General features: G+C 34.2%; 1 protein-coding gene and 1 long non-coding RNA gene across 4 annotated transcripts in view; one reads left to right on the top strand and one right to left on the bottom strand.

Moving 5' to 3' along the window:
* LOC142984501 (uncharacterized) overlaps positions 1–17,308 on the bottom strand; it is a 54,316-nt gene extending 37,008 nt beyond the window's left edge. The window contains exon 1 of the long non-coding RNA XR_012960152.1: positions 17,246–17,308. This is a non-coding gene — a long non-coding RNA (uncharacterized LOC142984501). The remainder of the gene's footprint in view (positions 1–17,245) is intronic.
* The window catches only part of ced-6 (PTB domain-containing adapter protein ced-6), an 83,496-nt gene continuing 64,838 nt past the window's right edge, over positions 3,359–22,016 (top strand). For 2 of the 3 annotated variants that reach the window (XM_076132162.1, XM_076132163.1), the window contains exon 1: positions 19,862–20,051. In XM_076132162.1, coding sequence (XP_075988277.1) covers positions 19,957–20,051 — 95 coding nt within the window. In that variant the 5' untranslated portion in view covers positions 19,862–19,956. Of the gene's footprint in view, positions 3,668–19,861; positions 20,052–22,016 lie in introns of those variants that run through there. The other variant, XM_076132164.1, reaches the window with a different exon arrangement.

Raw genomic sequence — 22,016 nt, 5'->3', positions numbered from 1 at the left:
GGTTCAACCGATTTAGATTAAATTTTGCCAAAAGTTGAGAGAAAATGTCTCAATTTATGAATTTTGGCACCGGAAGGGTTTGACCAGGATGTAGTCATTAGCAATTTAGCGAATAAAAAATAGTGTCACCAACGCTTGTGCTTACTGGTAGGTAAACGCTCTGTAGGTCAAGCAACCAAGCCGCGGTAAATAAACAGATGGGTAGTTGTAGATATTGAAAATTTTGCGTCTCCGTGGGATGTGAAATGGCGGTGCCGGTTCTCGGTTATAAACTATTTGCTCACTGAATTTCATCAAAATCTGTTAAGTAGTTTTGGTGTGATTGTGGAACAAGCATTTGTAAATTTTGGGATTTATAGCATCAAATATAGATATATATATATTTCCTTACTTAAAAGGTTTATTACAAGTGCTATGTACAGGAAAACTAGCATTATTACCTTCTATAATTACAATGCGTAAGTAATTGTAGACGCGTAGAGAATTGATTTGCAATTATAAAGCGTATTGCTTAACACTAACATATTATTTGTAAGAACGACTGTTGGTTTTTAATTAAATAGGATTATTCTTAGTCAGCCCAGCCACGGTCGTTGTAATTCGATCGAAACGTCGGGTAAACATATAAGGTATCCTAACCTTTAATTTTCAATTGTGCTTAAGACTCGTTACTATATAATATTATAGCTTTATTCTGAATATATACATCGCCTCTTTACAAGAACAACGTGACATCTCAAAAATGTTATTTTTATTATTCGATATCCATCACTAATAAGTTGAATTAAGGTGTATTTTTTTGCTTATTTTCAGAAAGCACATTAATTACAGTAAAATTAAATTGTCAATATTTTTGAATTGATCAACGCTTAAATATTCAAAATTGCTCTCTTGTAAAGTTGTTGTTTAATAAATATCACGTTGTTCTTGTAAAGATGCGACATATAGCTCAAAGGTGACTGAATGACCGACATAGTGATCTATCAACACACAGCCCAAACCACTGGACGGATCGAGCTGAAATTTGGCATGCAGGTAGATGTTATGATATAGGCATCCGCTCCGGATTTTGATCAATTCTACCCCCAAGGGGATAAGATAGGGGTTGAAAGTTTAGGGAATAAAATTGTGTCCTAAGTCACAAACTGGCGAAAGCTAGTTTTATTATCAAAACTTTGCACAAGTATTTACTGTCATCATACAAAATATCTCCATACCAAATTTCATGCAAATTGGTTGAGAAGTTTAGGCGTGATTGAGTAACAGACAGACAGACAGAGTTACTTTCGCATTTATAATATTAGGTATGGAGTATGAATTATCTATCTAACGAATTAACTACAATAAAAGAGCTTTTTGCACCACCAATAAAACCCAAGGCATTTTTAAAACATGAATAAGCCGAAATTAGGCCCAGGAAATTATCCAAAGGCCAGCCACACTTCCAATTTAACTATTAAATACCTTCGAACATAAAACAATGAAGCAAAGCTACAATAAAGTAATTTATGTATGTATTGCTGTCAGTTACGTCGTTGTGCTTCTGTTGTTGCAACAGGGACGCCGGCTACCTGTGGGTCATAATACCACCTGTCTTATGTGTTGCCAGCTTTTTGTGGTTGCCGTTTTTGTGGGAGAATTTCGTTGTTGAGGGAGTTTTTTAGTGTTTCGTCTTTGTATAATGTTTTAGTTGGGTTGAGGTTTTAAACGGTCGTCAAATGGACGTAGTGGAATTATATTTTAATATTTGATACAATAGAAAATTGAAAATTAATTTAGAATAACTGACTGTAACTCTAAAAGGTTTTTCTTTTAAAATGTCTGTAAGTTGTGAGTCGTATAAATACAACTAGTATTTAAATCACTATTTTTGTACTTGAGCTAAATTCTAACGGGAGTCAGAATTATTTACTTGAATGAATGGCGAGTTACTTTAAGTTTTTTTTATTCATAGCTACTATTAGGCCTAATGTTTACTTATTTCTAAAGGAGTTTGCTAATACATTACTCTGATAGAGAGTGTCCGTGTTAAAAAGATGAGCTAGAAAAAAATATTATATTTTAATTAAATACGATGCATACAAGTTCATTAAAACATCTTTTTTGTTGTATATTAAATCCTCGGAACAACTCCTTTTAAATAGAATAATAATAGCAGCTTAGTAACTAGTTTAATCAAACCTATTTAAGCATACACAATAACTAAATCAGTAGTTACAATTATTATAGTATTTTCCTTGTAGCAAATTGTCGACAAAAAAATATAATAGAACTTGTTAAGTAATAACAACTATCATATCTCGCGTAACTTCTAGGGGCTCTGCGAGTGAGTCATTTTGTTTTGAACACAAATAATCCTACTTATAATATTAGGTCGGGGAAAAAGTCTTTTCGCATTATAGTACGTATGAACTTGTAATAAAATCTTTTCTTTACATAAAAAAGGTCGATATTTGGGTACCTCACAAGCTCATTGAAAGAAACATAATGAACCATGTACTCATTTGTGATTCTTGAAGCCAAAGAGATTTTATTACAAGTTCATACATACTATAATGCGAAAACACTTTTTCCCCGACCTAATATAAATACGAAAGTTTCTACGGAAAGATGTGTGTTTGTTACTCTTTGACGCAAAAACTGCTGCACGGATTTGAATGAAATTTGTTAAACAGAAAGTATATAACCTAAATTATTATCTAGGATACATCTTTATTCCGGGAGATCTTTAAACGTAAAAAGAAGTTAGGTCTTGAGTACCTACTCAAGGCATTTCTTCAAGAACTGTATTAAAAACTATCAGGCATGCAAGTTATTTAAGTGATGATTATAATAGAAAACAATGAAATGTTGAAGGTGTGTTGTCTTAGAGTGATCGGTAATTTGTGAAGAAGATGAATGCTTTTAGACCATTCGGTTATTGCTACTACTACAAACTAACACGATTAATGGGAAAGGGCCTTCCGAAACGAGGGAGGGGCAACTAAATACCGAAGTTATTATTCTATTGTAAAGTATTTATTACATAGTCAATAATTGATGAACAATTAACTTATCGACACTTCGAAACAGTGACTGTACGTGTGAAATCTTTATATTTTTTCTTCCATACAATGTCATTCAATTATGTATTTTTTATACGTTTTTAAAACGATAAAATACTCTTTGTGCGCGTTCTATCACGATTATATTACGAAACCATTTGTTTTAACAATGGTTTGACTTAAAAACAAGATAAAATAGTTCTTAAGTCGACTAAATAAGGTGTCATTAGGATTTTTTTAAAGGAAACTTAAGTTGGTTTAGAGCAAAACCTTCTTTCCGCGCTGGTAACACTTATCTTGCTTTAAGTCAGTCGAGAGCGGGGGGCCGTCGCGTCTACATGTTGCGTACCTTTCTCCATTTTGTTTCCACACGCCAAGTTTATTCATATTGAAGAATAAATAAACAAAATATACAATTATTCAATAACGTTTAATAAATAACATCTGTGAGTTTTGCAAATCGAGAATAACAAAACTTTAGAACCGGTTGGAATAGGAAGTTATACAGTTACATAAAACTCGGTTTTCTTTTGCAAGTACAAGTTTTGTGTGTATAAATAAGTTATTTTGTTGTTCGTCGAGTGTTTTGGGACTTTTAAACGTGAAAACAACAACTAATTCAGGTGAGTTAATAAATCTAGGACAGTATTTTAAGCGCGCTTTCTCTTGCACAGGGTTGAATAACGATAGCTTGGTGAGCTACGTAGCTCGGCTAAATGTACTTGTAACAAGTAAATACTGAGTTTATCGTTCGCGTAATTTACCGGTTTGTAGTTGAAATCAAATACAAGCCACTGAGATGTGGGTAATTATAATTTATATAGAGAATGCTTCCGGGTGATGGGGCCCGCTCGCAAACAAAAAGTTATCTACCTACATATTATTGTTTTGTTTTATAAATATCTTACAATACACATTTGCTATTTAAAATTTTATCCTTATTATTCTAAGACTAATAACTTGATCTTTGAAACAAATGACTTATAAAGTAGGTCTTAATACTTTTAACATAAAGTTTTCGAAACTATTGTAAAAATAATTCCGAAAATATCTCGACAATCTTAAAATAAAAACGAATAATAAAATTAAATGATCGTTTCTAAACGGTATCCTGTTAGTTTAGTAACAGTATTTTGTATACAGTTATCTAAATTAGTAAGTTATTGATATAAAAACTTGCATATTAAGGAAATGTAGTGAAAGGCTCTTACACCCGCGTTTATGCAAAAGTTTATCGCCATTGTTCGAACTTACAAAAAAATAACAACAAAAGGTTCTAGAGAATTCTTATTGACAACTAGCTTTTGCTCGTGGCTCCGTTCGCCTGGACTTTAGTTACTTACTTACTTGAAAGTATATGCAGAGGTGTATGAAATACACGTTTCGCCATTAAAAATTGTAGTCCTATGTAATATGGGACGAGCCTATTGCCGTATCCGGGGTACGTCGCCAAACTCCGGGTTACTTATAAATATTTTTATATAAATAAGTAAAAGTTCAATAATGTTTTGCGCCACACGGGAATCGAACTCATGATCAGCAGTTGGATACAAAACACTGCCTTTTCGAAGTTATGTGTGTATTAGAAATAATTATATTATCACTTGTTCCAACGGTGAAGGAAAACATCGAGATGAAACCTTGCCTAAAAGTTGTTTAACGCATTTTGTTGAAGGCATGTAAAGTTCCCGCACTTGGCCAGCGTGGTAGACTCTAGGCCTAACCCTTTCTTCAATCCGGGAGGAGAAACTTGCCCAGCAGTGGGACAGTAATGGGTTGAGAAGAAATATTAGTACGCGGCCTAACCTCCCCCTAGTTCTGCCTCCGTGGCGTAGTGGTTTAGGTCGCCACACCAATACCACTGCGTCGTGGGTTCGATTCCCACACGGAACAATTATTTGTTCGATCCACAAATAAATGTTTCGGGTCTGCTTTGTGTCCGTTGTTTGTATGTTTGTTAAAGTCCCAGCGACACAAGAGCAATTCTTAGTGCAGGAGTTGTCTATAAAAAAATTAAGAAAAAAGATCGGTAGAAGACTCTGGCTTGGCAGTGGAACAGTATTAGCTAGAAAAATTGCATGGATTCTCGTTTTTCGCTACGCCGCAGTGATTCAAGCCTTTTCAGTCAAGAATTGTCAAAGTAATCATGACTCATAGCTATGATTTGTGGTGAAAACGAAACATGGGTCTTAATGGTTGGTTGCTATTGGTTGCTAGTGGTTACCGTGGTTGCTAGGCTCTGTGGTTACTTTTCCTTATAGGTAACTACTTGATTATGATTTGTTGGAAATAAATAAATGGTTGCTTATTTTCCGCTATTAGAAATGAAAGTATTTTGCAGTTGGTAAAGAAATTATTCTGTTAGAAAAAGATTGTTTGAGAGTTTTATTTGATGACAAAGTATAATCTAACAACTTAGTAGAAAGCCTTGGCATGTACGATTTATCTAGATTATAATTGTGAATTATGTGTATCTCTAAATTCTGTTTTGTACGGCAATTTTTGCCGTACAAACAGACCACTGACTGTTGTATAATTCGAGGGGTCACAAAAGATCTGAATTCTGAATTTCGTATTAATCCGACAGCCTCTTAAACGAGCTCTCTACTAAGTCGTCGGACTATACTAATTTTGACAAAATACAGATACAGATACGAATACGGATTTTGACGAAACTTACTTCGTAGATCGTTGGAATTATGGTATTAAATCCATTATGACGAAATTTTGTACGCACATATAAGAAAACCTAGGCCTAGGGTTAATAATGGGCCAGTTTTTACAAAAACATCCATTATTAATTCAGGTACACGCAAGCAGAGCCGCGTTTATTAACTAGTAAGAACATAGGTTTAAATTACTTTTTCAGTATCTATAGCATAAATATTAAATATACCTACTGAATGTCAATCAAGACAAATTTATTGTAGTGAAATTTGTAGTACATTTCAAAACTAGATGATTGATACCCTATTGATTACTGTACAAATACATATAAGGCCAACTTGGCTATTATTTGTAACTTTGATGCAGAAAAAATATTATAAAATCGCTTTACGAACGTTTTTTGTTTTGAAAATGAAAGTCTATCCCTCTTATTCATAAACACACTATAAACCTATTTTAGTTAAAAAAACTACTATAATATGTTTTCTCTTTTTTTAGTTTTTTGTTCAATAGCGTTAAAACGCGTACAAAAAAATACGCAATTGAATAGATAAACTACCGCTAAATGTACCTCAGAAACCGGGGGATAGGCCTGAAATTTGGAATGCAGGTAGATGTTATGACGTAGGCATCCGCTAAGAAAGGATTTCTGGGAATTTCCTGCCAAAGAAGGTGAAAAGATAGTAATATATTACCTTATATATAAGGTAATATAGGGAGGAGCCTATTCAAATCCGTTTAGTAGTTTCGGAGATAACACCCTAACAAAAAACCAACAGTTCTTGCTCTCTTTACGATAGTGGTATAGATTGAACAGCATAATATAACAGGATACAAAAACGATTAGTTTTTTTGTCTATTAAATATATACATCGATGCCCCCAAGGAATAAACCGGTATTATACTATTACCGACTTTTTATTGTTATTACATTTTCGGTATCTATGGGTGTGAATACACCTATACAATTTTTTTCAGATTTTTTCTCCCAAAATTTTCAATGATTTCCGTTATGACATGTTTGTTCCATGGATTCTTTTTTATTTTTATTTACGTGACAAATACCGCTATACCTTATTACAAATTAAATTATATGCCCAAATTTCGGTAAAGAAATATTACTGTAAAATATTCCCTAAAATCTTCTGGCTAACGCGATTACGGGTTTATTCTCGTAAATTTTTAGGCCGATATTTTCGGTAATACTCTATTACAGTAATCATTTGAGACCTTAAGATATGTATTGGCGTTAACTGGCCCGCGCTCGACGAATCAAGAACATGTCGCTACATGTAATGCACATTACTCACACCGAGACAAATACAGGGCGTACGCGATAACTGTTACAATTATTTACACTTCTATGGTTATTAATTTTTCACCGTAATAAGTCGGTAACTGAATATTACAATCACCCTCTGTAATGTAAAAACACGTTCGATAATTCAGTAAACTTATATTATGTCTATGATTTTTAAGAAATTCACAAGAATAACTCTGTAAGTAAACATTGCTGGAATAATATTAATAAGTGAAGATCCTAATATATCATTACCTTTAAAAGTGTTTGAAACCATTTTCGGTATTATGTATTTTGGCGATTTACTAATCCTGTGTATATACAATAATTTCACAGGTTATTTTTAACTATTAGAAAAAAAATTAGCTTTCCCTCCATATGACAATGTTGTCATAATTACCTTTTATAGAAAAGTTATACCTGAAAAACACTAAAACATTTCTCCTGTAAAATTAGATTTTTGCGATTACCGGTTTATTCCTTGGGGGCGTCGACATATAATGACGTCACCTTAAGGATAACATCAATATAATAACACTTGCTTTAAGTTATTAATCTTTCTATTATAATGATATTGAGACTGGGAAAAATCCAGTTGAAGACGCGGGTAGTTTAATATTATTTATACTTAGGCCAGTATTTTTTATGTTTTTGACAGAAACAAATATTCAGAACTAGCTTTTTCTCGCGGCTTCGTCCGTATGGTTAAGTGACTTGGTACAGAATTTACATACAAACATCCGTTCCCTCTTCTTACCCTTTCTTATCCCGTTTTGGCGACGAACAGTAGCCTAAATTCTCTATCTCGGTACAAATGTCATTAAAATCGGCTCAGTAGTTTAGACGTGAAAGCGTAAAAGACAGACAGGCAGAATTACTTTCGCATTTATAGTATTATGTAGGAAAGTCGGGATTGGTAGGAAAGTTAAAATAATTCCTTGAATCGAACCAATATAATCTCAAATTGGTTTTTAACTTAAAGATATTTAAAATATTAAAATATACCGTTTACAGTTTGGCTACTTATTTGTTCATATTCTACGCAATACACGAACAGGTGATATCACACAAACATACAAAAAATAAATTACAAATTCAGTTATTTATTTTGCCATCAATCACATCGCAAAATATGCCTAAGTTGCCAAACCAGTTGGTTTTATACAAATTTAGCATAATTATGAAAATGAAGTATTATTAGGTTAGGGTCGGAATTGCGAAACGGCCTTGTAAATTGTCGTTTTAAGTTTATAAACAAATAGTTTCGCGTTGTATTTCTTGAGAGGTTTGGTACAGTTTCTTACTCAAAGCAGTACCTAGTACTTAATTTATGGTGAAACAAACAATAATGGTGATTGTAAAAACCCAGGATTAATGTTTCGATAAAAGAAGTGCTCAAAAAATTATCATCACAACAAAATAAATGAGTGTCGGATTCGGAGTTGATTTCTAGGTTAAGAAAAATACAAGGGCTACCAATGTTAAATTGGTTATAATTGTCCCAATGAAATCGATATTCTGGATTGAAGTAGTGAAAATAAAATTATATTATAAATTGCCTATAAAGTGTTCAGAGCAATATAAATTAAAGAAACAAACTAAATTCGCGTCAAACACCATCTAAACACAAACAATATTTTAATAGAAAATGTAGTCCAGAATCTTTTTTTTTGTTAATGACCTGAAAATGAAATATTATACTTTAAACCAAATTTCAAAACGTATTTTAGGAGGGAAAGCACTTAAATACGACCCCCTAATGTTACCAGCCACAAAAAATACACTCTAACACGTCCACAAACTCAAAAGGAGTACACAACATATACGGTCGTAGTTTATGGTACCCATAACAATGAATATGAGTTTATTGATAACTTATTCGATTGAAAGCGATCAGTGAAAGCGAATTGAACGTCTTTTATGTACAGAGGTTGATTGACAGACTATTTGGAGAAAATAGACATGATATGAGTATTTATTTTGGTGTAAAATTTTATTGCATGGCAACATTTTTGTGGAGCTCTAAGACGCGGTATATAATCAAGTTGCAAGTAAGAAGCAATAGATTAGATGACCAGGTTAGCTGAAAAATATTTAATTTGGAAAAAAAAATCACACTTTAATTTCCCACTGCAAGGCTACGGTCTCCTACCGTATCGAGAGAGTGGCTAGGTCTTGAGTCCACCACCCTGGCCAAGTGCACGTTGGGGACTTTGAATACCTTCAAGAACTGTTTTAAAGAACTCTCGGGCATCCAATGTTGCATCACGATGTTTCCTTCACCGTTGGAACAAGTGATAATTATCTCTAACACACACATAACTCTGAAACGTCATTGGTGTGTTGCCTCGGACCTGCAACCACTTGTAATACCAACTTATCCTACTGCTTTTACCCTGGTAAAAGCTTCATCCAAATGAACTCGGGACCTCGTAGTCAGGCAGATACACTACCGACCGCGCTTCAGAGGCAGTCACTTTTAATTTTACTAGATTTTTTTTTATTTATAATGTACAAAATAAATAATAAGTAATGCAACTTTGACAGATTGCAAGGCGTACAACTTTCAGTCTTTAAAAAAATATTCTAAAGGCAAACACTGTTTTTATCCTTGCATTTTGACAACATATATTATAATACCTATTATTATTTCTGTTTCTTTGTCCTATATGTTAGTACAATGACTTTTCCTGTATATAAATTTTATTAGTGGCTGTAGTCTAATGGACTATAACGCTTGGTTTTCCCTATGGAAGGTTTCAAAGATTCTTCACATTTTGATTTTATGTAGGTATATCCTATGTCAGAATCTTCTTAAGGTACATTATTGCTAAACGTTTAAATATTTAACTGCTCTTGGGAATTTCTTGTAAAAAAATGTTAATAACTTGTATTTAATTTAGTAATTAACTGACAGACCTAAGCATGCCGTAAAAAAATGGTATTTTTTACTTTTATATTTAGTGAAATCTATACTAATATTATAAAGCTGAAGAGTTTGTTTGTTTGTTTGTTTGAACGCGCTAATCTCAGAAACTACTGATCCGATTTGAAAAGTTCTTTCAGTGTTAGATAGCCCATTTGTCGAGGAAGGTTGTAGGCTATATATCATCACGCTACGACCAGTAGGAGCAAAGTACCAGCAAAAAATGTTTCAAAAACGGGGAAAATTTTGACCCATTCTCTCTAATGTGACGCAAGCGAAGTTGCGCGGGTCAGCTATTTAGAATATTTCAAGCATATATCAGAATACAATTTCTTGTTCTCAATGTGGTCCAACTATAAGCAAAATAATATAAAAATACACATAAAACAAGTACTTTCTACAACATGTTGATGAATGAAAACAGCTGTGGTAAACAAGAACTGTTTAACGGTAAACCAAACGCGGGCGAGGGAGTGAGACAACAACACTTTTAACACAAGAGAGACAAGGACAGCACTATAGCGGACTAGTGGCTTAGAATTAGTACGAAACTGTCATTTGAAGAGTTTTTGCTTATGTCATTTTGTAATTTAAACGCAAAGGCGCGTTCCCACTATGTCGTAACGATTAATTTATCGTTGGACGACTGTCGTCTCTAGCTGTTCCTATTATAACGATTGTTTGTCGTCACAAAATTTTATCGTTTAGTGACTGTCGTATCTAGCCGTCCCCACTGTCACGGTAATCTGTCGTCACTGCAAAAAAATGTCGTAGACGACAGTAAGTCGTGTCGTTTTATATGTGAACACCTACATTTAAACATATAAGCCACGAGACTTAAAACAACACGATTATCGGTCGTCACGACATAGTGGGAACGCGCTCTAAGCAAAAAGTTGTATTAGAAACTTCTAGTATGGACAAAAAGTGAGGTAGTTTTTGAGTACTGGAAATTTTTGTTTTTTTATCGTTTTTGAAGTGAAAATGTTTTGTGATTACGTAGTTAAGGCTAATGTACACGTAATAGTTAGATAAGTTGGTAACTGGTGACGAAGTATGGGGTTTGAATACAAAGTTTGTGAAATTCTTATTTGTATTTTATCCAAACAAATTTAAGTAAATCTAGGATATTTGAAAGGCACTTTGTTAAAAATAATAATACCTATACGAATATATGACAACATTTTAGAATCGTTTATCGTTTAATCATTAACAACATAATTTTTTGTCTATGTTGAAAATATATTTATTTTTAATAATAATAAAGTCCCTGCCGATCCGGCCTCGGTGGCCAGTTTTCAGTTTAGTCAGATTTAGTTTAGTGCTTAAGTGTGTGCACAATACACAGGTAGGTACACTCTCTATTCCTTCACTCTTATAGCCCGGTGGGACGGATAACCGACCGAGCAGTTAAGTTGTTTTATCCCCTAGAAAGGTTTTCGTCAGGCAGGCAGCTGGTTGCGAAAACCTCAGTCAATTCCCCTTTACAGCATGTTTTAAGAGAAAATATGTTGTGCCTGCCGACCCTAAGTTACGTGAGATAAGGACAAGAAAAAGAAAATCACAGTATTTTCGCGAGAAAATATCAGAACATTCCTATTCTATGTTGTCGAAGTATAAATTACTAGTTATAAACATACTTATACATATATTGACAATTGACATATGTAAATGTTTAGCCCTGACCGATCCGTTATTATTCAGTAAAAAGCTACAAGATATTGTCCCGCGCTATGACGTCATTACGCATAAATAACTACTGACTCATACGCCTTTGTTTGGTACATTTTTACTACTAAAGACAATTTTTATGTGTCATAAGACGAGGAAAGCTTTTGTTGTGGTAAAACTGGTAGAAGTGTAGTGATTCATTCTAGAATAATCTTTTGGGTTTTGCCCTAGGAATAGCAGTGCCAGTCTTCTTCTTCTTATCGTATGGTTAGTGGTCAACCTAGTGTCAAATTTGTTCAAGCTGCCCGAAAGCCTTTGACATGGCTTAACGACAATTATCTTAGTTGATGACAAATCGTCTTTAATACACACATTATAATTTATCTACTACTAGCTGACCCGCGCAACTTCGCTTGCGTCACATAAGAGAGAATGGGTCATAATTTTCCCCGATTTTGTAACGTTTTTTACTGGTCTACTCTGCTCCTTTTGGTGCCGTAGCGTGATGATATATAGCCTATAGCCTTCCTCGATAAATGGGCTATCTAACACTGAAAGAATTTTTCAAATCGGGCCAGTAGTTCTTGAGATTACCGTGTTCAAACAAACAAACTTCAGCGTTATAATATAAGTATAGATTTTCCCAACTCAAATAAAATAATTTTAATGCCCGGGAAGAGCAGTCCAAAGTCCACATACAAAGATTTTCCTTAACCGTTATAACAAGTGACTAATACCATTTCGTAGAATTTCAAACGTATCATCAGTCCGGTTTTAGTACCGCAGGATATGAGTGGCCACAAATAATCGTCCCAGAATATCCCAGATTTGTATACCGAATATAACGTAGGATTTTTTATCAACAACATTTATACTATCTATAGTACACTAATATTGATAATGCGAATGTATTTCTATTACACTTTTATGATTAAACCGCTGATTTTTATATTTAGCACAACGGTAGATGAAGACCACCAAATAATACCAAAAACCAAATATTATAAGTTAGGTATTTATTTTTAATCAATCTGTCCTAAAATAGGATAGCCAAACGAAATGAGTGCGCGTCTAAGGTAGATCTGTCGGTCTGTCTGTATAAATGTAAGTATCTGCCTGAAAATTAAAAATAACTAAGTTTTTCAAAATAGTTTTAACTATTTACATGAGATGCCTTTTTACCCAACTGCGTTACGCAAAGGGCTATGTGTTTTACACGTTCCTGTATCCACGGTAATCTATGAAAGGCTTACCCAAAACAATGGAACTTTTACTGGTTTATAAAAGAATTTTTTTAGCTACATATAAGCTAGATTTTATGCCACAAATGATTCTAGTTTAAAACATTATAAAATAATTTACAGGGCAACATATAAGCAAAATTTTGTACTACAATTCCGATTTAAAACAGAGTTCACGGTAAAACAAAAAAAACTGGTAAATTTAGCAAAACGGGTGCATTACACAATTAACAGACACGCAAATGTTACTATTATAACTACAGATGCACACGCATAACCCTTTGTTGCACAATTACATTCAAGGATCATATAACCCGGTTATAGTAATGCCTCTTCAGGCATTGACCCGGCCGTTATTGTTTATTGCTTGTGTTTACTAGAATAGTGACGTCATAGTTCATCATTTTAGCTAGAGATTCGATCTCTCAGGTTAAGCTCCTGTCACCGAGGTTGGTTTGTAGATAGGTGAGTATCTTGTACATATCGAGATTCTCTGTCTCCGAAGGTATGTTAAATTGTGGGTCCCGTAGCGCGATTCTCTTCAATCGTAACCATCGAGTATCGAGAATTTTACATTTAAAATGCACTGCAACTACTTATAGTTTCTACATCTGCTACCCCCGGTTTCTGAGTACATTAAGCGGTAGTTTACCTATTCAATAGCGGTATTTTTGTATGAGTTTTAACGCTATTGAATAGATAAACTATCGCTAAATGTGCATCAGAAACCGAGGGCTAGAAGCGCTCATCAGATTTTCATACAAAATTATTCGATAGCTCGTTGATTCAAAATAGTAGTATGCAATCGGACTGCCAGTTGTCATTTTCAAAGATCTTTGTCAGTCGTTAATAGTAGTCAGAACCTTGAAAGTCTGACAACCAGTCTTATCATTAGTCAGAAGTTTGAAAGTCTGACAACTAGTCTTACCGGGGGGTATCGTGTTAAAACCCATGTAACTGGGTTGTGGAGATCAGATAGGCAGTCGCTCCATGTAAAATACTGGTATTCAGCTGTATCGTGTAAGACTAGAAGCCGACTACAACATAGTTAGAGTATAGGCACATAGAGAATTATTTATTGGTAACGTAACATGATAATGAAAAAAAATATAAAGCCTCTTTTACAGGACAAACGATCTTTAGTACATATGTTGGTCCCAATTATGTATCTCCAGAAAGAGATAGCTTACTACGATATGATTTCGACCTCCTAATTTATTTCTTCAAAAATCTATTCTATAGTTCCTAAACTGCCTAGTTACCAACCAATCATATGCTTATACCTATTCAAGTTAGTTTTAAGATATTTAGACTAACTATAGGTAAACAAATTATCTTCTGACCTCAAAACCAGGCCGCACATTTCCTCATTCACGACAATTCCCTTAAACGTTTAGAAAACAATAAAAAAAAATACTTAGCGAAAACCAGCGAAAGTCATAGACAATTAGAGAAAGCAAACTGTCGTCCGCCATTGCATTCTGACCAATTACGGGTCATAGACTTAGTTAGTTAACCAATCACGTTCTTTGAAAGTGAGCAGCACCAATTTTGGCGACCGCTCATTGGTCGACGCGTTTCAAATTTCAATTTCTATTCTTTTTTAAATGTTTTAATTGTGGGAACGTTTTGTTCTTTTGTGTTCAACTTTGAACAAGAAGCCACCATCTTTTTTACTTTTTAGATGTTTTTTTTTAAGTATTTTGATAAACAAGTAGACTGCTTGCTTACAGAGCGATTCGACAATAATAAAACAAAGGCTGCTAATCGTAAAATCCCTAGTTTGATTTCCGGGTCGGACAAAGTACTATCTGTCTTTTCTAATTCATATTAGGTTTCTCAATTGGTAGCCTGGAGTTTGGTAATTCGGTATATGGCAATAAGCTATTACATGGGCCTAATGCGCAGTGGTTAAGGTCGCCACGCCGCTAGCATTGCGTCGGGAGGTCGTGGGTTCGATTCCCACACGGAATAATTATTTGTGCGATAAACAAATTGTTGTTTATAGTCTGGTTGTACTTTGTGTCCGTTGTTTGTATGTTTGTAAAAGTCCCCGCGACACAAGAGCAGTTCTTAGTGCGGGAATCGTCTTTTTAAAGAAAAAGAAATACAGTTGCTTTAAAAAATAATGATGAAAATAAAGTTTATTATTTTAAATGTTGTAATTTAAAATCTATATACTTATGTTACATCACTGATTCCATTTAAAATATATTGAATATTTATGTATGTAAATGATATTTTTATTAAACAGCTGGCAATACTTGTTTCAGTTGTTTTTGTGTATATAAAATGTGACTCACTTTTTTAGAATCGAAGCACTTTGATTGAGGTTATGTAAGACTGTTTTAAAAGATTTTTTTAACCCATTTACTGTCCCACTGCTGGGCAAGGGTCTCCTCCCGTAATGAGGGAGGGGTTAGGCCTTGAGTCCACCACGCTGGCCAAGTGCGGGTTGGGGACTTTGCATGCCCTCAATAAATGCATTACAACAACATACAACTTCGAAAAGTCATTGGTGTGTTGCATCGGGTTCGAACCTGCGACCACTTGCGTGAGAGGTGCCAACTGAAGCCACTCGGCTATCACTATTTTTATATGAGTTTAAACGCTATTAAATAGATAAACTACCGCTAAATGTACCTCAGAAACCGGGGGTTTGTAAACAAAACAACACAATTAATATAGCTGTTATCTCTTGGTATATTTGTTTGTGAATCCAAAGCGATTATGATTATATTCGCAGAACACTGTCGGGTTTCTACGGGAAATTCCGCAAACTGTTATTTTTATTATCTATGTAGGTAGTTGTAAATTCCCAAAATATAACTGCATTTGTGATTTATCTGACTGCGCATCTTGAGGTTAGGAGTTTGATTCTCGGGTCGGGCAATGTCGTTTCTGCAAGTCTTTCTGGGGCGTTCCCTCAATTCTTTTTATTCTGCTATAATAAATAAAAAATATGTAGGGTATGATGGACTGACATAATCTTATCGAATTAAAGGCCTCTAAAAGACTAAAAGACTACCCTCGGACTAAGATTTGCATTTGTGTCGCGGGGACTTTTACAAACATACAAACAACGGACTCAAAGTACAACCAGACCCGAAACAATTATTTGTGGATCGCACAAATAATTGTCCCGTGTGGGTATCGAACCCTAAACGCCTAAACTACTGCGCCACGGAGGCAGTCAATATAATGTACTACGAGATAATATGTTTGTTTGTTTGTAATTTAATACGGTTATTTAACTCAATATTTGTAGTCTCGGGAACAAACGCCCCATTTTAATGAATTTCTGGGAAGTTTCACAATCGTTTACACGTAGTTAGTAGTTGGACTTTACCAAAAGTACGGCGGATGACACCGCTTGGTACAATAGTAGATTATCGATGTGACGTATTGAACGACCATATGTAACACTGAGCCAGGATTATTTTGGAAGTTATTTAGATGAGTTATATCTCAATTTACCCCCGGTTTCTGAGATACATTTAGCGGTAGTTTATCTATTCAATGGCGTTTAAATTTTATAAAAAAACGCTATTGAATAGATAAACTACCGATAAATGTACCTCAGAAACCGGGGGTTAGTCGGTTACAGTAATATGTCTTATTCTTATCGTATGGTTAGTGGTCAACCTAGTGTCAAAGTTGTTCAAGCCGCCCGAAGGCCTTTGACGTGGCTTAACGACTGTTATTATTTACGTGCATTTTACGTGCCCTCCGAAGCACGGAGACGCCCAGTTTAAATACCATTATGCGGTCACCTGTCTATGGAATGACCGCGCCACGGTTTGCTTAGCCCACAGATCGTTTACCGACCAGTGAGCGCAGCTGGCTATGGGCGCCTCGACTTAGTTTACTATGAATCTTGATCAGACATCAAAGTCCACATAATACATTGGTATATTAAACCGACAATACGAAACTTTTTAATATCTTAGGTCTTACTACCCAGTCTACAGACTATCAATAATTGTTGAATGAATGAACGAATGAATGAATGAAAAACTCTTTGCACGATACATCGAAATCAAAATTAAATTCAAATAAAAGTACAAATTGTTATACTCCATATTGAAATATAATATGTTGACTCAATTTTCATGACCAGTAACCCAATTTAAACCTTGAGTCAGCTTATTGTTTGAATAACTTTATACAGGTGTTTTATTCAATATAGCTGGAGTAAATCACTGTCGAGTGAATAATTAAGTATTATAGTGATATTATTAATGTATTTTACAAACATACATACATAATATCACGTCTTCTTCTCATAAGGGTAGGCAGAGATCGGATAACGAGACTTGATACGACCCATATCAACATTGTTAATGGCGAAATATTAGGTCGGGGAAAGTATTTTCGCATTATAGTATGTATGAACTTGTAATAAAATCTCTTTGGCTTCAAGAATCACAAATGAGTACACGGTTCATTAGGTTTCTTTCAATGAGCTCGTGAGGTACCCAAATATCGAGCTTTTTTGTGTGGAGAAAAGATTTTATTACGATATACGGCTCTAGTGCGAAAAGACTTTCTCACCGAAATATATTTTTTTTTTAATTTTGAAAGACAATCGCTACATTTATAATTCTTCTTGAGTCGTGGGACTTTACAAACATACAAACAACGGACACAAAGTACAACCAGACCTGAAAAAACTATTTGTTGATCTAATATTTGTTCCGTATGGACATCTAACCCACGACATCCCGACCCCTTGGTATTGGCGTGGCGTCTATCTATATATACCACTGCGCCACGAAGGCCGTCAATAATGTAATTTAACTCTTGAAAAAGTCCACAACACCACTTAGTATTAAATAATTCTAAATGAATAAGCATGTACCGTCAGTTTCATATGCGCATGCAAAATAGATATTTTTTACTTTCGTTCGACAAATATGCGTAACGTTTCTAGAACATAGAAATTAGTCTTCCTAAGCTTTACGTAATTTTATTTTGGCTTTTACATACATACAAACATACATACATACATACATACATACATATTGAGCAGCTCGTAGCTAAGTAACAAAAGCCGGCGTGGATCGATATAAGTTATGCTTGCTGAGGCTGTTCTGTGGAAGGGTGACCGTATGCATACAGAGTTCCTCCGTGTTTCGAAAGGCACGTTAAATTGTGGGTTCTAGCTGTCGTTTTCAAAGATTTTTGACAGTCGTTAACAGAAGTCAGAAGCTTGAAAGTCTGACAACCAGTCTTACCGAGGGGTATCGTGTTATAACCCAGGTAACTGGGTTGTCGAGGTCCGATAGACAGTCGCTCCGTGTAAAATACTGGTACCCTATATATGGTAAGACTGAGACTTGAAAGACACATTTTAAAGTTAAAAGTATTAGCGTTTAAAAGCGTGCAAATTTTGGTTTCAAATTTAACCTATTTCAGTAGGGATGTGTTTTAAAAAAAAATACGGATTATAAGGTTATGGATCAAAATTGTGAATTTCTTAATTAATTCGTATGTGTTTTTCCAAATTTTAAGGGAAAATACTACTGATTCAAAATTGTGAATTTCTTTGTTAACCTTTACATTTTACCTGAGGAAAGTTTCGGGATATTCCCAGTTTCTTTGAATTTGTTCAGGTTTTTCCTTGTGTAGCAATTTATGCTTAGAAATATGACTCATATTACAGGTTTAATCTTTAACAATATTAAAAACGCGAAAGATGGGATGTTTGTATGTACTACTACTAGGTACTTACTCTATCACCAAAACTACTAAACGGATTTTTATGAAACTTTATTGCATCGAAATCAGATTATATGCAACTTTTTTGATAATAATAATAACTCTTTTCCGCCAAATTTTACGCGAAAGAATCTATGCGGGTCAACTTTTCGTCTTTTATAATCCAGTATTAAAAAAAATATACATCATCAGTCTTTCTTCCAAGTATGTTGGAGTGGGCTTCCAGTTCCACCAGATGCAGCTGGATACCATAATTTTATATAGAGTGACTGCCTTACGGACCTCCACAACCCAAGTTACCTGGGTTATAACACGATACCGGTAAGACTGGTTGTCAGACTTTCAAGCTTCTGACTACTGTTAACGACTGTCAAAGATCTTTGAAAATGACTATAACATAGAGCGACTACCTATCGGAGTCAGTAAGACTGGTAAAAAGGTTCAAAGATTTAAAAAATCTTTATCTGACAATAGATTATTGAAAATGTCATCAATGATTTTGCTACCTCTCCTTACCCACATTACGCCCACTTTTCCTCACTTAACCTTCTCAAACGTACAAAAAACTAGTTTTTAAACAAGTGTTCCGGCAACATACGTATGCTGGTCTTGTAGTCATTGGCCACATGTTAAGTAATCAAGTGGGCCAAATTGAGTGGTGGTCGCTTATGTAATAGTATTGTTTTAACTAATGAAACGGCTGGCGAAAATACGCGGAGGTTAATTTTGTTGTATATTAAATATGGTGTGTTTGGGATGTATCTCTGTGTTACCCTATTGGTATTAAGCGTGATATTTTACTTCTGAACTGTCAGTCTTGCTTCCCTGTAGACTGAATTTTAGCTAAACCCAACTAGCATAACATTAATTGTGGTTCACATTTTGCAGGACATTTTTTTCAAAAGTATTCGGATGTTAATATTATAAAAGTACAAAAAAAGATGAAAAATTTCTGCGTAAAATTATATTAGGCTAGTAAATCATATCGATTGCCATTTAGGAATAACAGAAAACAAAAACAGAATTATATTTCTCCTAATTTACGTCAATGTCAATTTTTATCTAAAAAATGTATAAAGGCTATGTCGAACAAGCCAGTTAGAAAAATACCATTGTTTATTGTCAAAAATGTGCCACAACAAGCGAAAGTGGCACAAATAACATACAGAAACATCGCGTGGCTCATCTCGCATAACACCGTCCAATTATCACAGCACAAGTCCAGCGGCCGTCACATGTTATCTTGCTCGACCGTTCATCATTATATTAACATCAATAAAATAATCGTAGAAACCTTCAGTGCATCGCCGATCGTCGCGCGGAACGCTCGCGCGCTATACAAATACTAATTTCACGTTTATAAAGTGTATATTTTTACTTTTAAATATGGCGGAAGGTGATGTGCCTTTAGTAACTAGTTTTAGCGGTAGTGAAATTGAATTTGGCGCCAACGGGACCAAAATGACAAGAGCTAACTCCAGGTTTGTTTTTTTTTTAATTTTGGAAATTTGTTTACAGCCAGTCTCGTCAAAATTTTGTACGGTTTTTCCATGTTTCGTTCGGTAATGCTTTTAAATAAATCCTTGAATATTCAAACAAAACTTTATGCTTTAACTTTGTTCAATGTTAAATGTTTTTATGTGTTTAACTACAAAAAGTGGCTGTTGAAATTATTTTATTTACATAGTGTGATGGCAAGTTTTGTAAATACGATACTTCGTTCGTGCACAATCATTTTAAAACTATAGGACAATGTAGTGATATCAAAACAAAGACTGCATAATGAAACCTACTTTGTAACAATAAATAAACAGACGTGATACCTATATTCTTTGATGAATTAGTTCTTACTTTGTTATATTCTCTTCATAATTGTCTAGGATAATACAGTATTTTACTACCAGTCAAATCAGTAACTTTTTATGAAACGTCAGAAACATATTTTTGTAAAAAAAATATGACATATGACGTCACTGTCGTATTTTCTTTGACATCAAATGTTTGCCTCATGTTTCAGTCTATTATAAATTTAATTTCAACATTTAAAACGAAAATTGATATAACGTGAGCATTTAGAAAACCTTTTACTGTTACAAGTTAAATAATTTTCTTTGGACTGGAAAACATTTGCTAGTCTTTGTATAATTTTCTCTTGACCGACTAAAGTACCCTATAATATCTAGTTATATCTCGATTTAAACCTACTTTAGACTAGTGAGGTCTAATTCTCATGTAAATTGAATAGGTCACGTATTTTTGCGAGCAATGTTTATTGTATGAAATGTCAAATGTCAATTGTGTCATACAACATTGAATCAATGTCAATAACACTTCCGGATCTAAGTTCTAGGACATTTTGATTATATACTAAGTTAAAAAATGATTTAAAAATGGTTATTCAAGGATATAATAGCCCTATATTAATATTTAAAACGGGAAAGTTTGTAAAATAGTGTGTATGTTTGCAACTCGAACTAGAAAAATACTTAACGAATTTTGATAAAATTTTACGTGTAGATTGTTTATAGATTGAATTGGCCCATAGAATATTATTTATCCCGGAATTTATATTCACGTACTCGAATTCATAGGCCTATAAATAATAAAAAGGAAACAATTCCTTTGTCTTCATAAACAATAAAATAATTCAAATTCCGATTTAAAAATAAAATTGTCAACAGGAAAAATCTATGGTAAAAAACATTAAATCTATATTGTTCCTGATTTATGATTTAAAAACTTTATTTTCGAGATTTAATCGAGAAATAAAATTACATTATTGTATATTTTAATCAGCTGATCGTTGCGTGAGAGAATGACGGGAAACTGCTATCGCTAACGTTTGTACGTCTAATAATATGTCATTATGTTTGTACAACACTTCAATGAAATCCCAACTCATACACAATTTTAAAAACTTCTACTATTTTATCAGCGTTTGAAAATATATCTCGTGATAAATAAGTATAATTTAACACAGTTCTATATACTTACAGGCATAAAATCATGCCTCCTTCCCATAGAGAAAAGCTAAGACAAAAAACGTCACTTGGTACGATCCTTACAAACTTCCCTTGCTTCATTCACATCCATACATCTTGTCATACAGGACCGCCGGTTACGAGTACTAAGGACCTGTTTGCAAGACATTACCGATATGATCTGTGTATGTCTTTTAAACGCGTCCCTTCCCGGTGTTTTCAGTTAGTCATTCTAGTCAAACCCATTTAGCAGTTCATGAAAAAGTAACGAAAATGTCTATAAGAACGTCTTGACAAGATGTATGGATGTGAATGAGGCAAGGGAAGTTTGTAAGGATCGTACCAAGTGGCGTTCTTTGGTTTCGGTGTACTCCTATAGGAAAAGGTAGGTACGTTTTTATGTATGTACGTATTGCAAAGTATTAAGAACATTGCCCTGTAGTAAATAGTCCTTTTTATAGTCTT

Source organism: Anticarsia gemmatalis, chromosome 27, assembly GCF_050436995.1.
Source record: "Anticarsia gemmatalis isolate Benzon Research Colony breed Stoneville strain chromosome 27, ilAntGemm2 primary, whole genome shotgun sequence".
Taxonomy (NCBI): domain Eukaryota; kingdom Metazoa; phylum Arthropoda; class Insecta; order Lepidoptera; family Erebidae; genus Anticarsia; species Anticarsia gemmatalis.
This window is presented reverse-complemented; position numbering and strand designations above follow the sequence as displayed.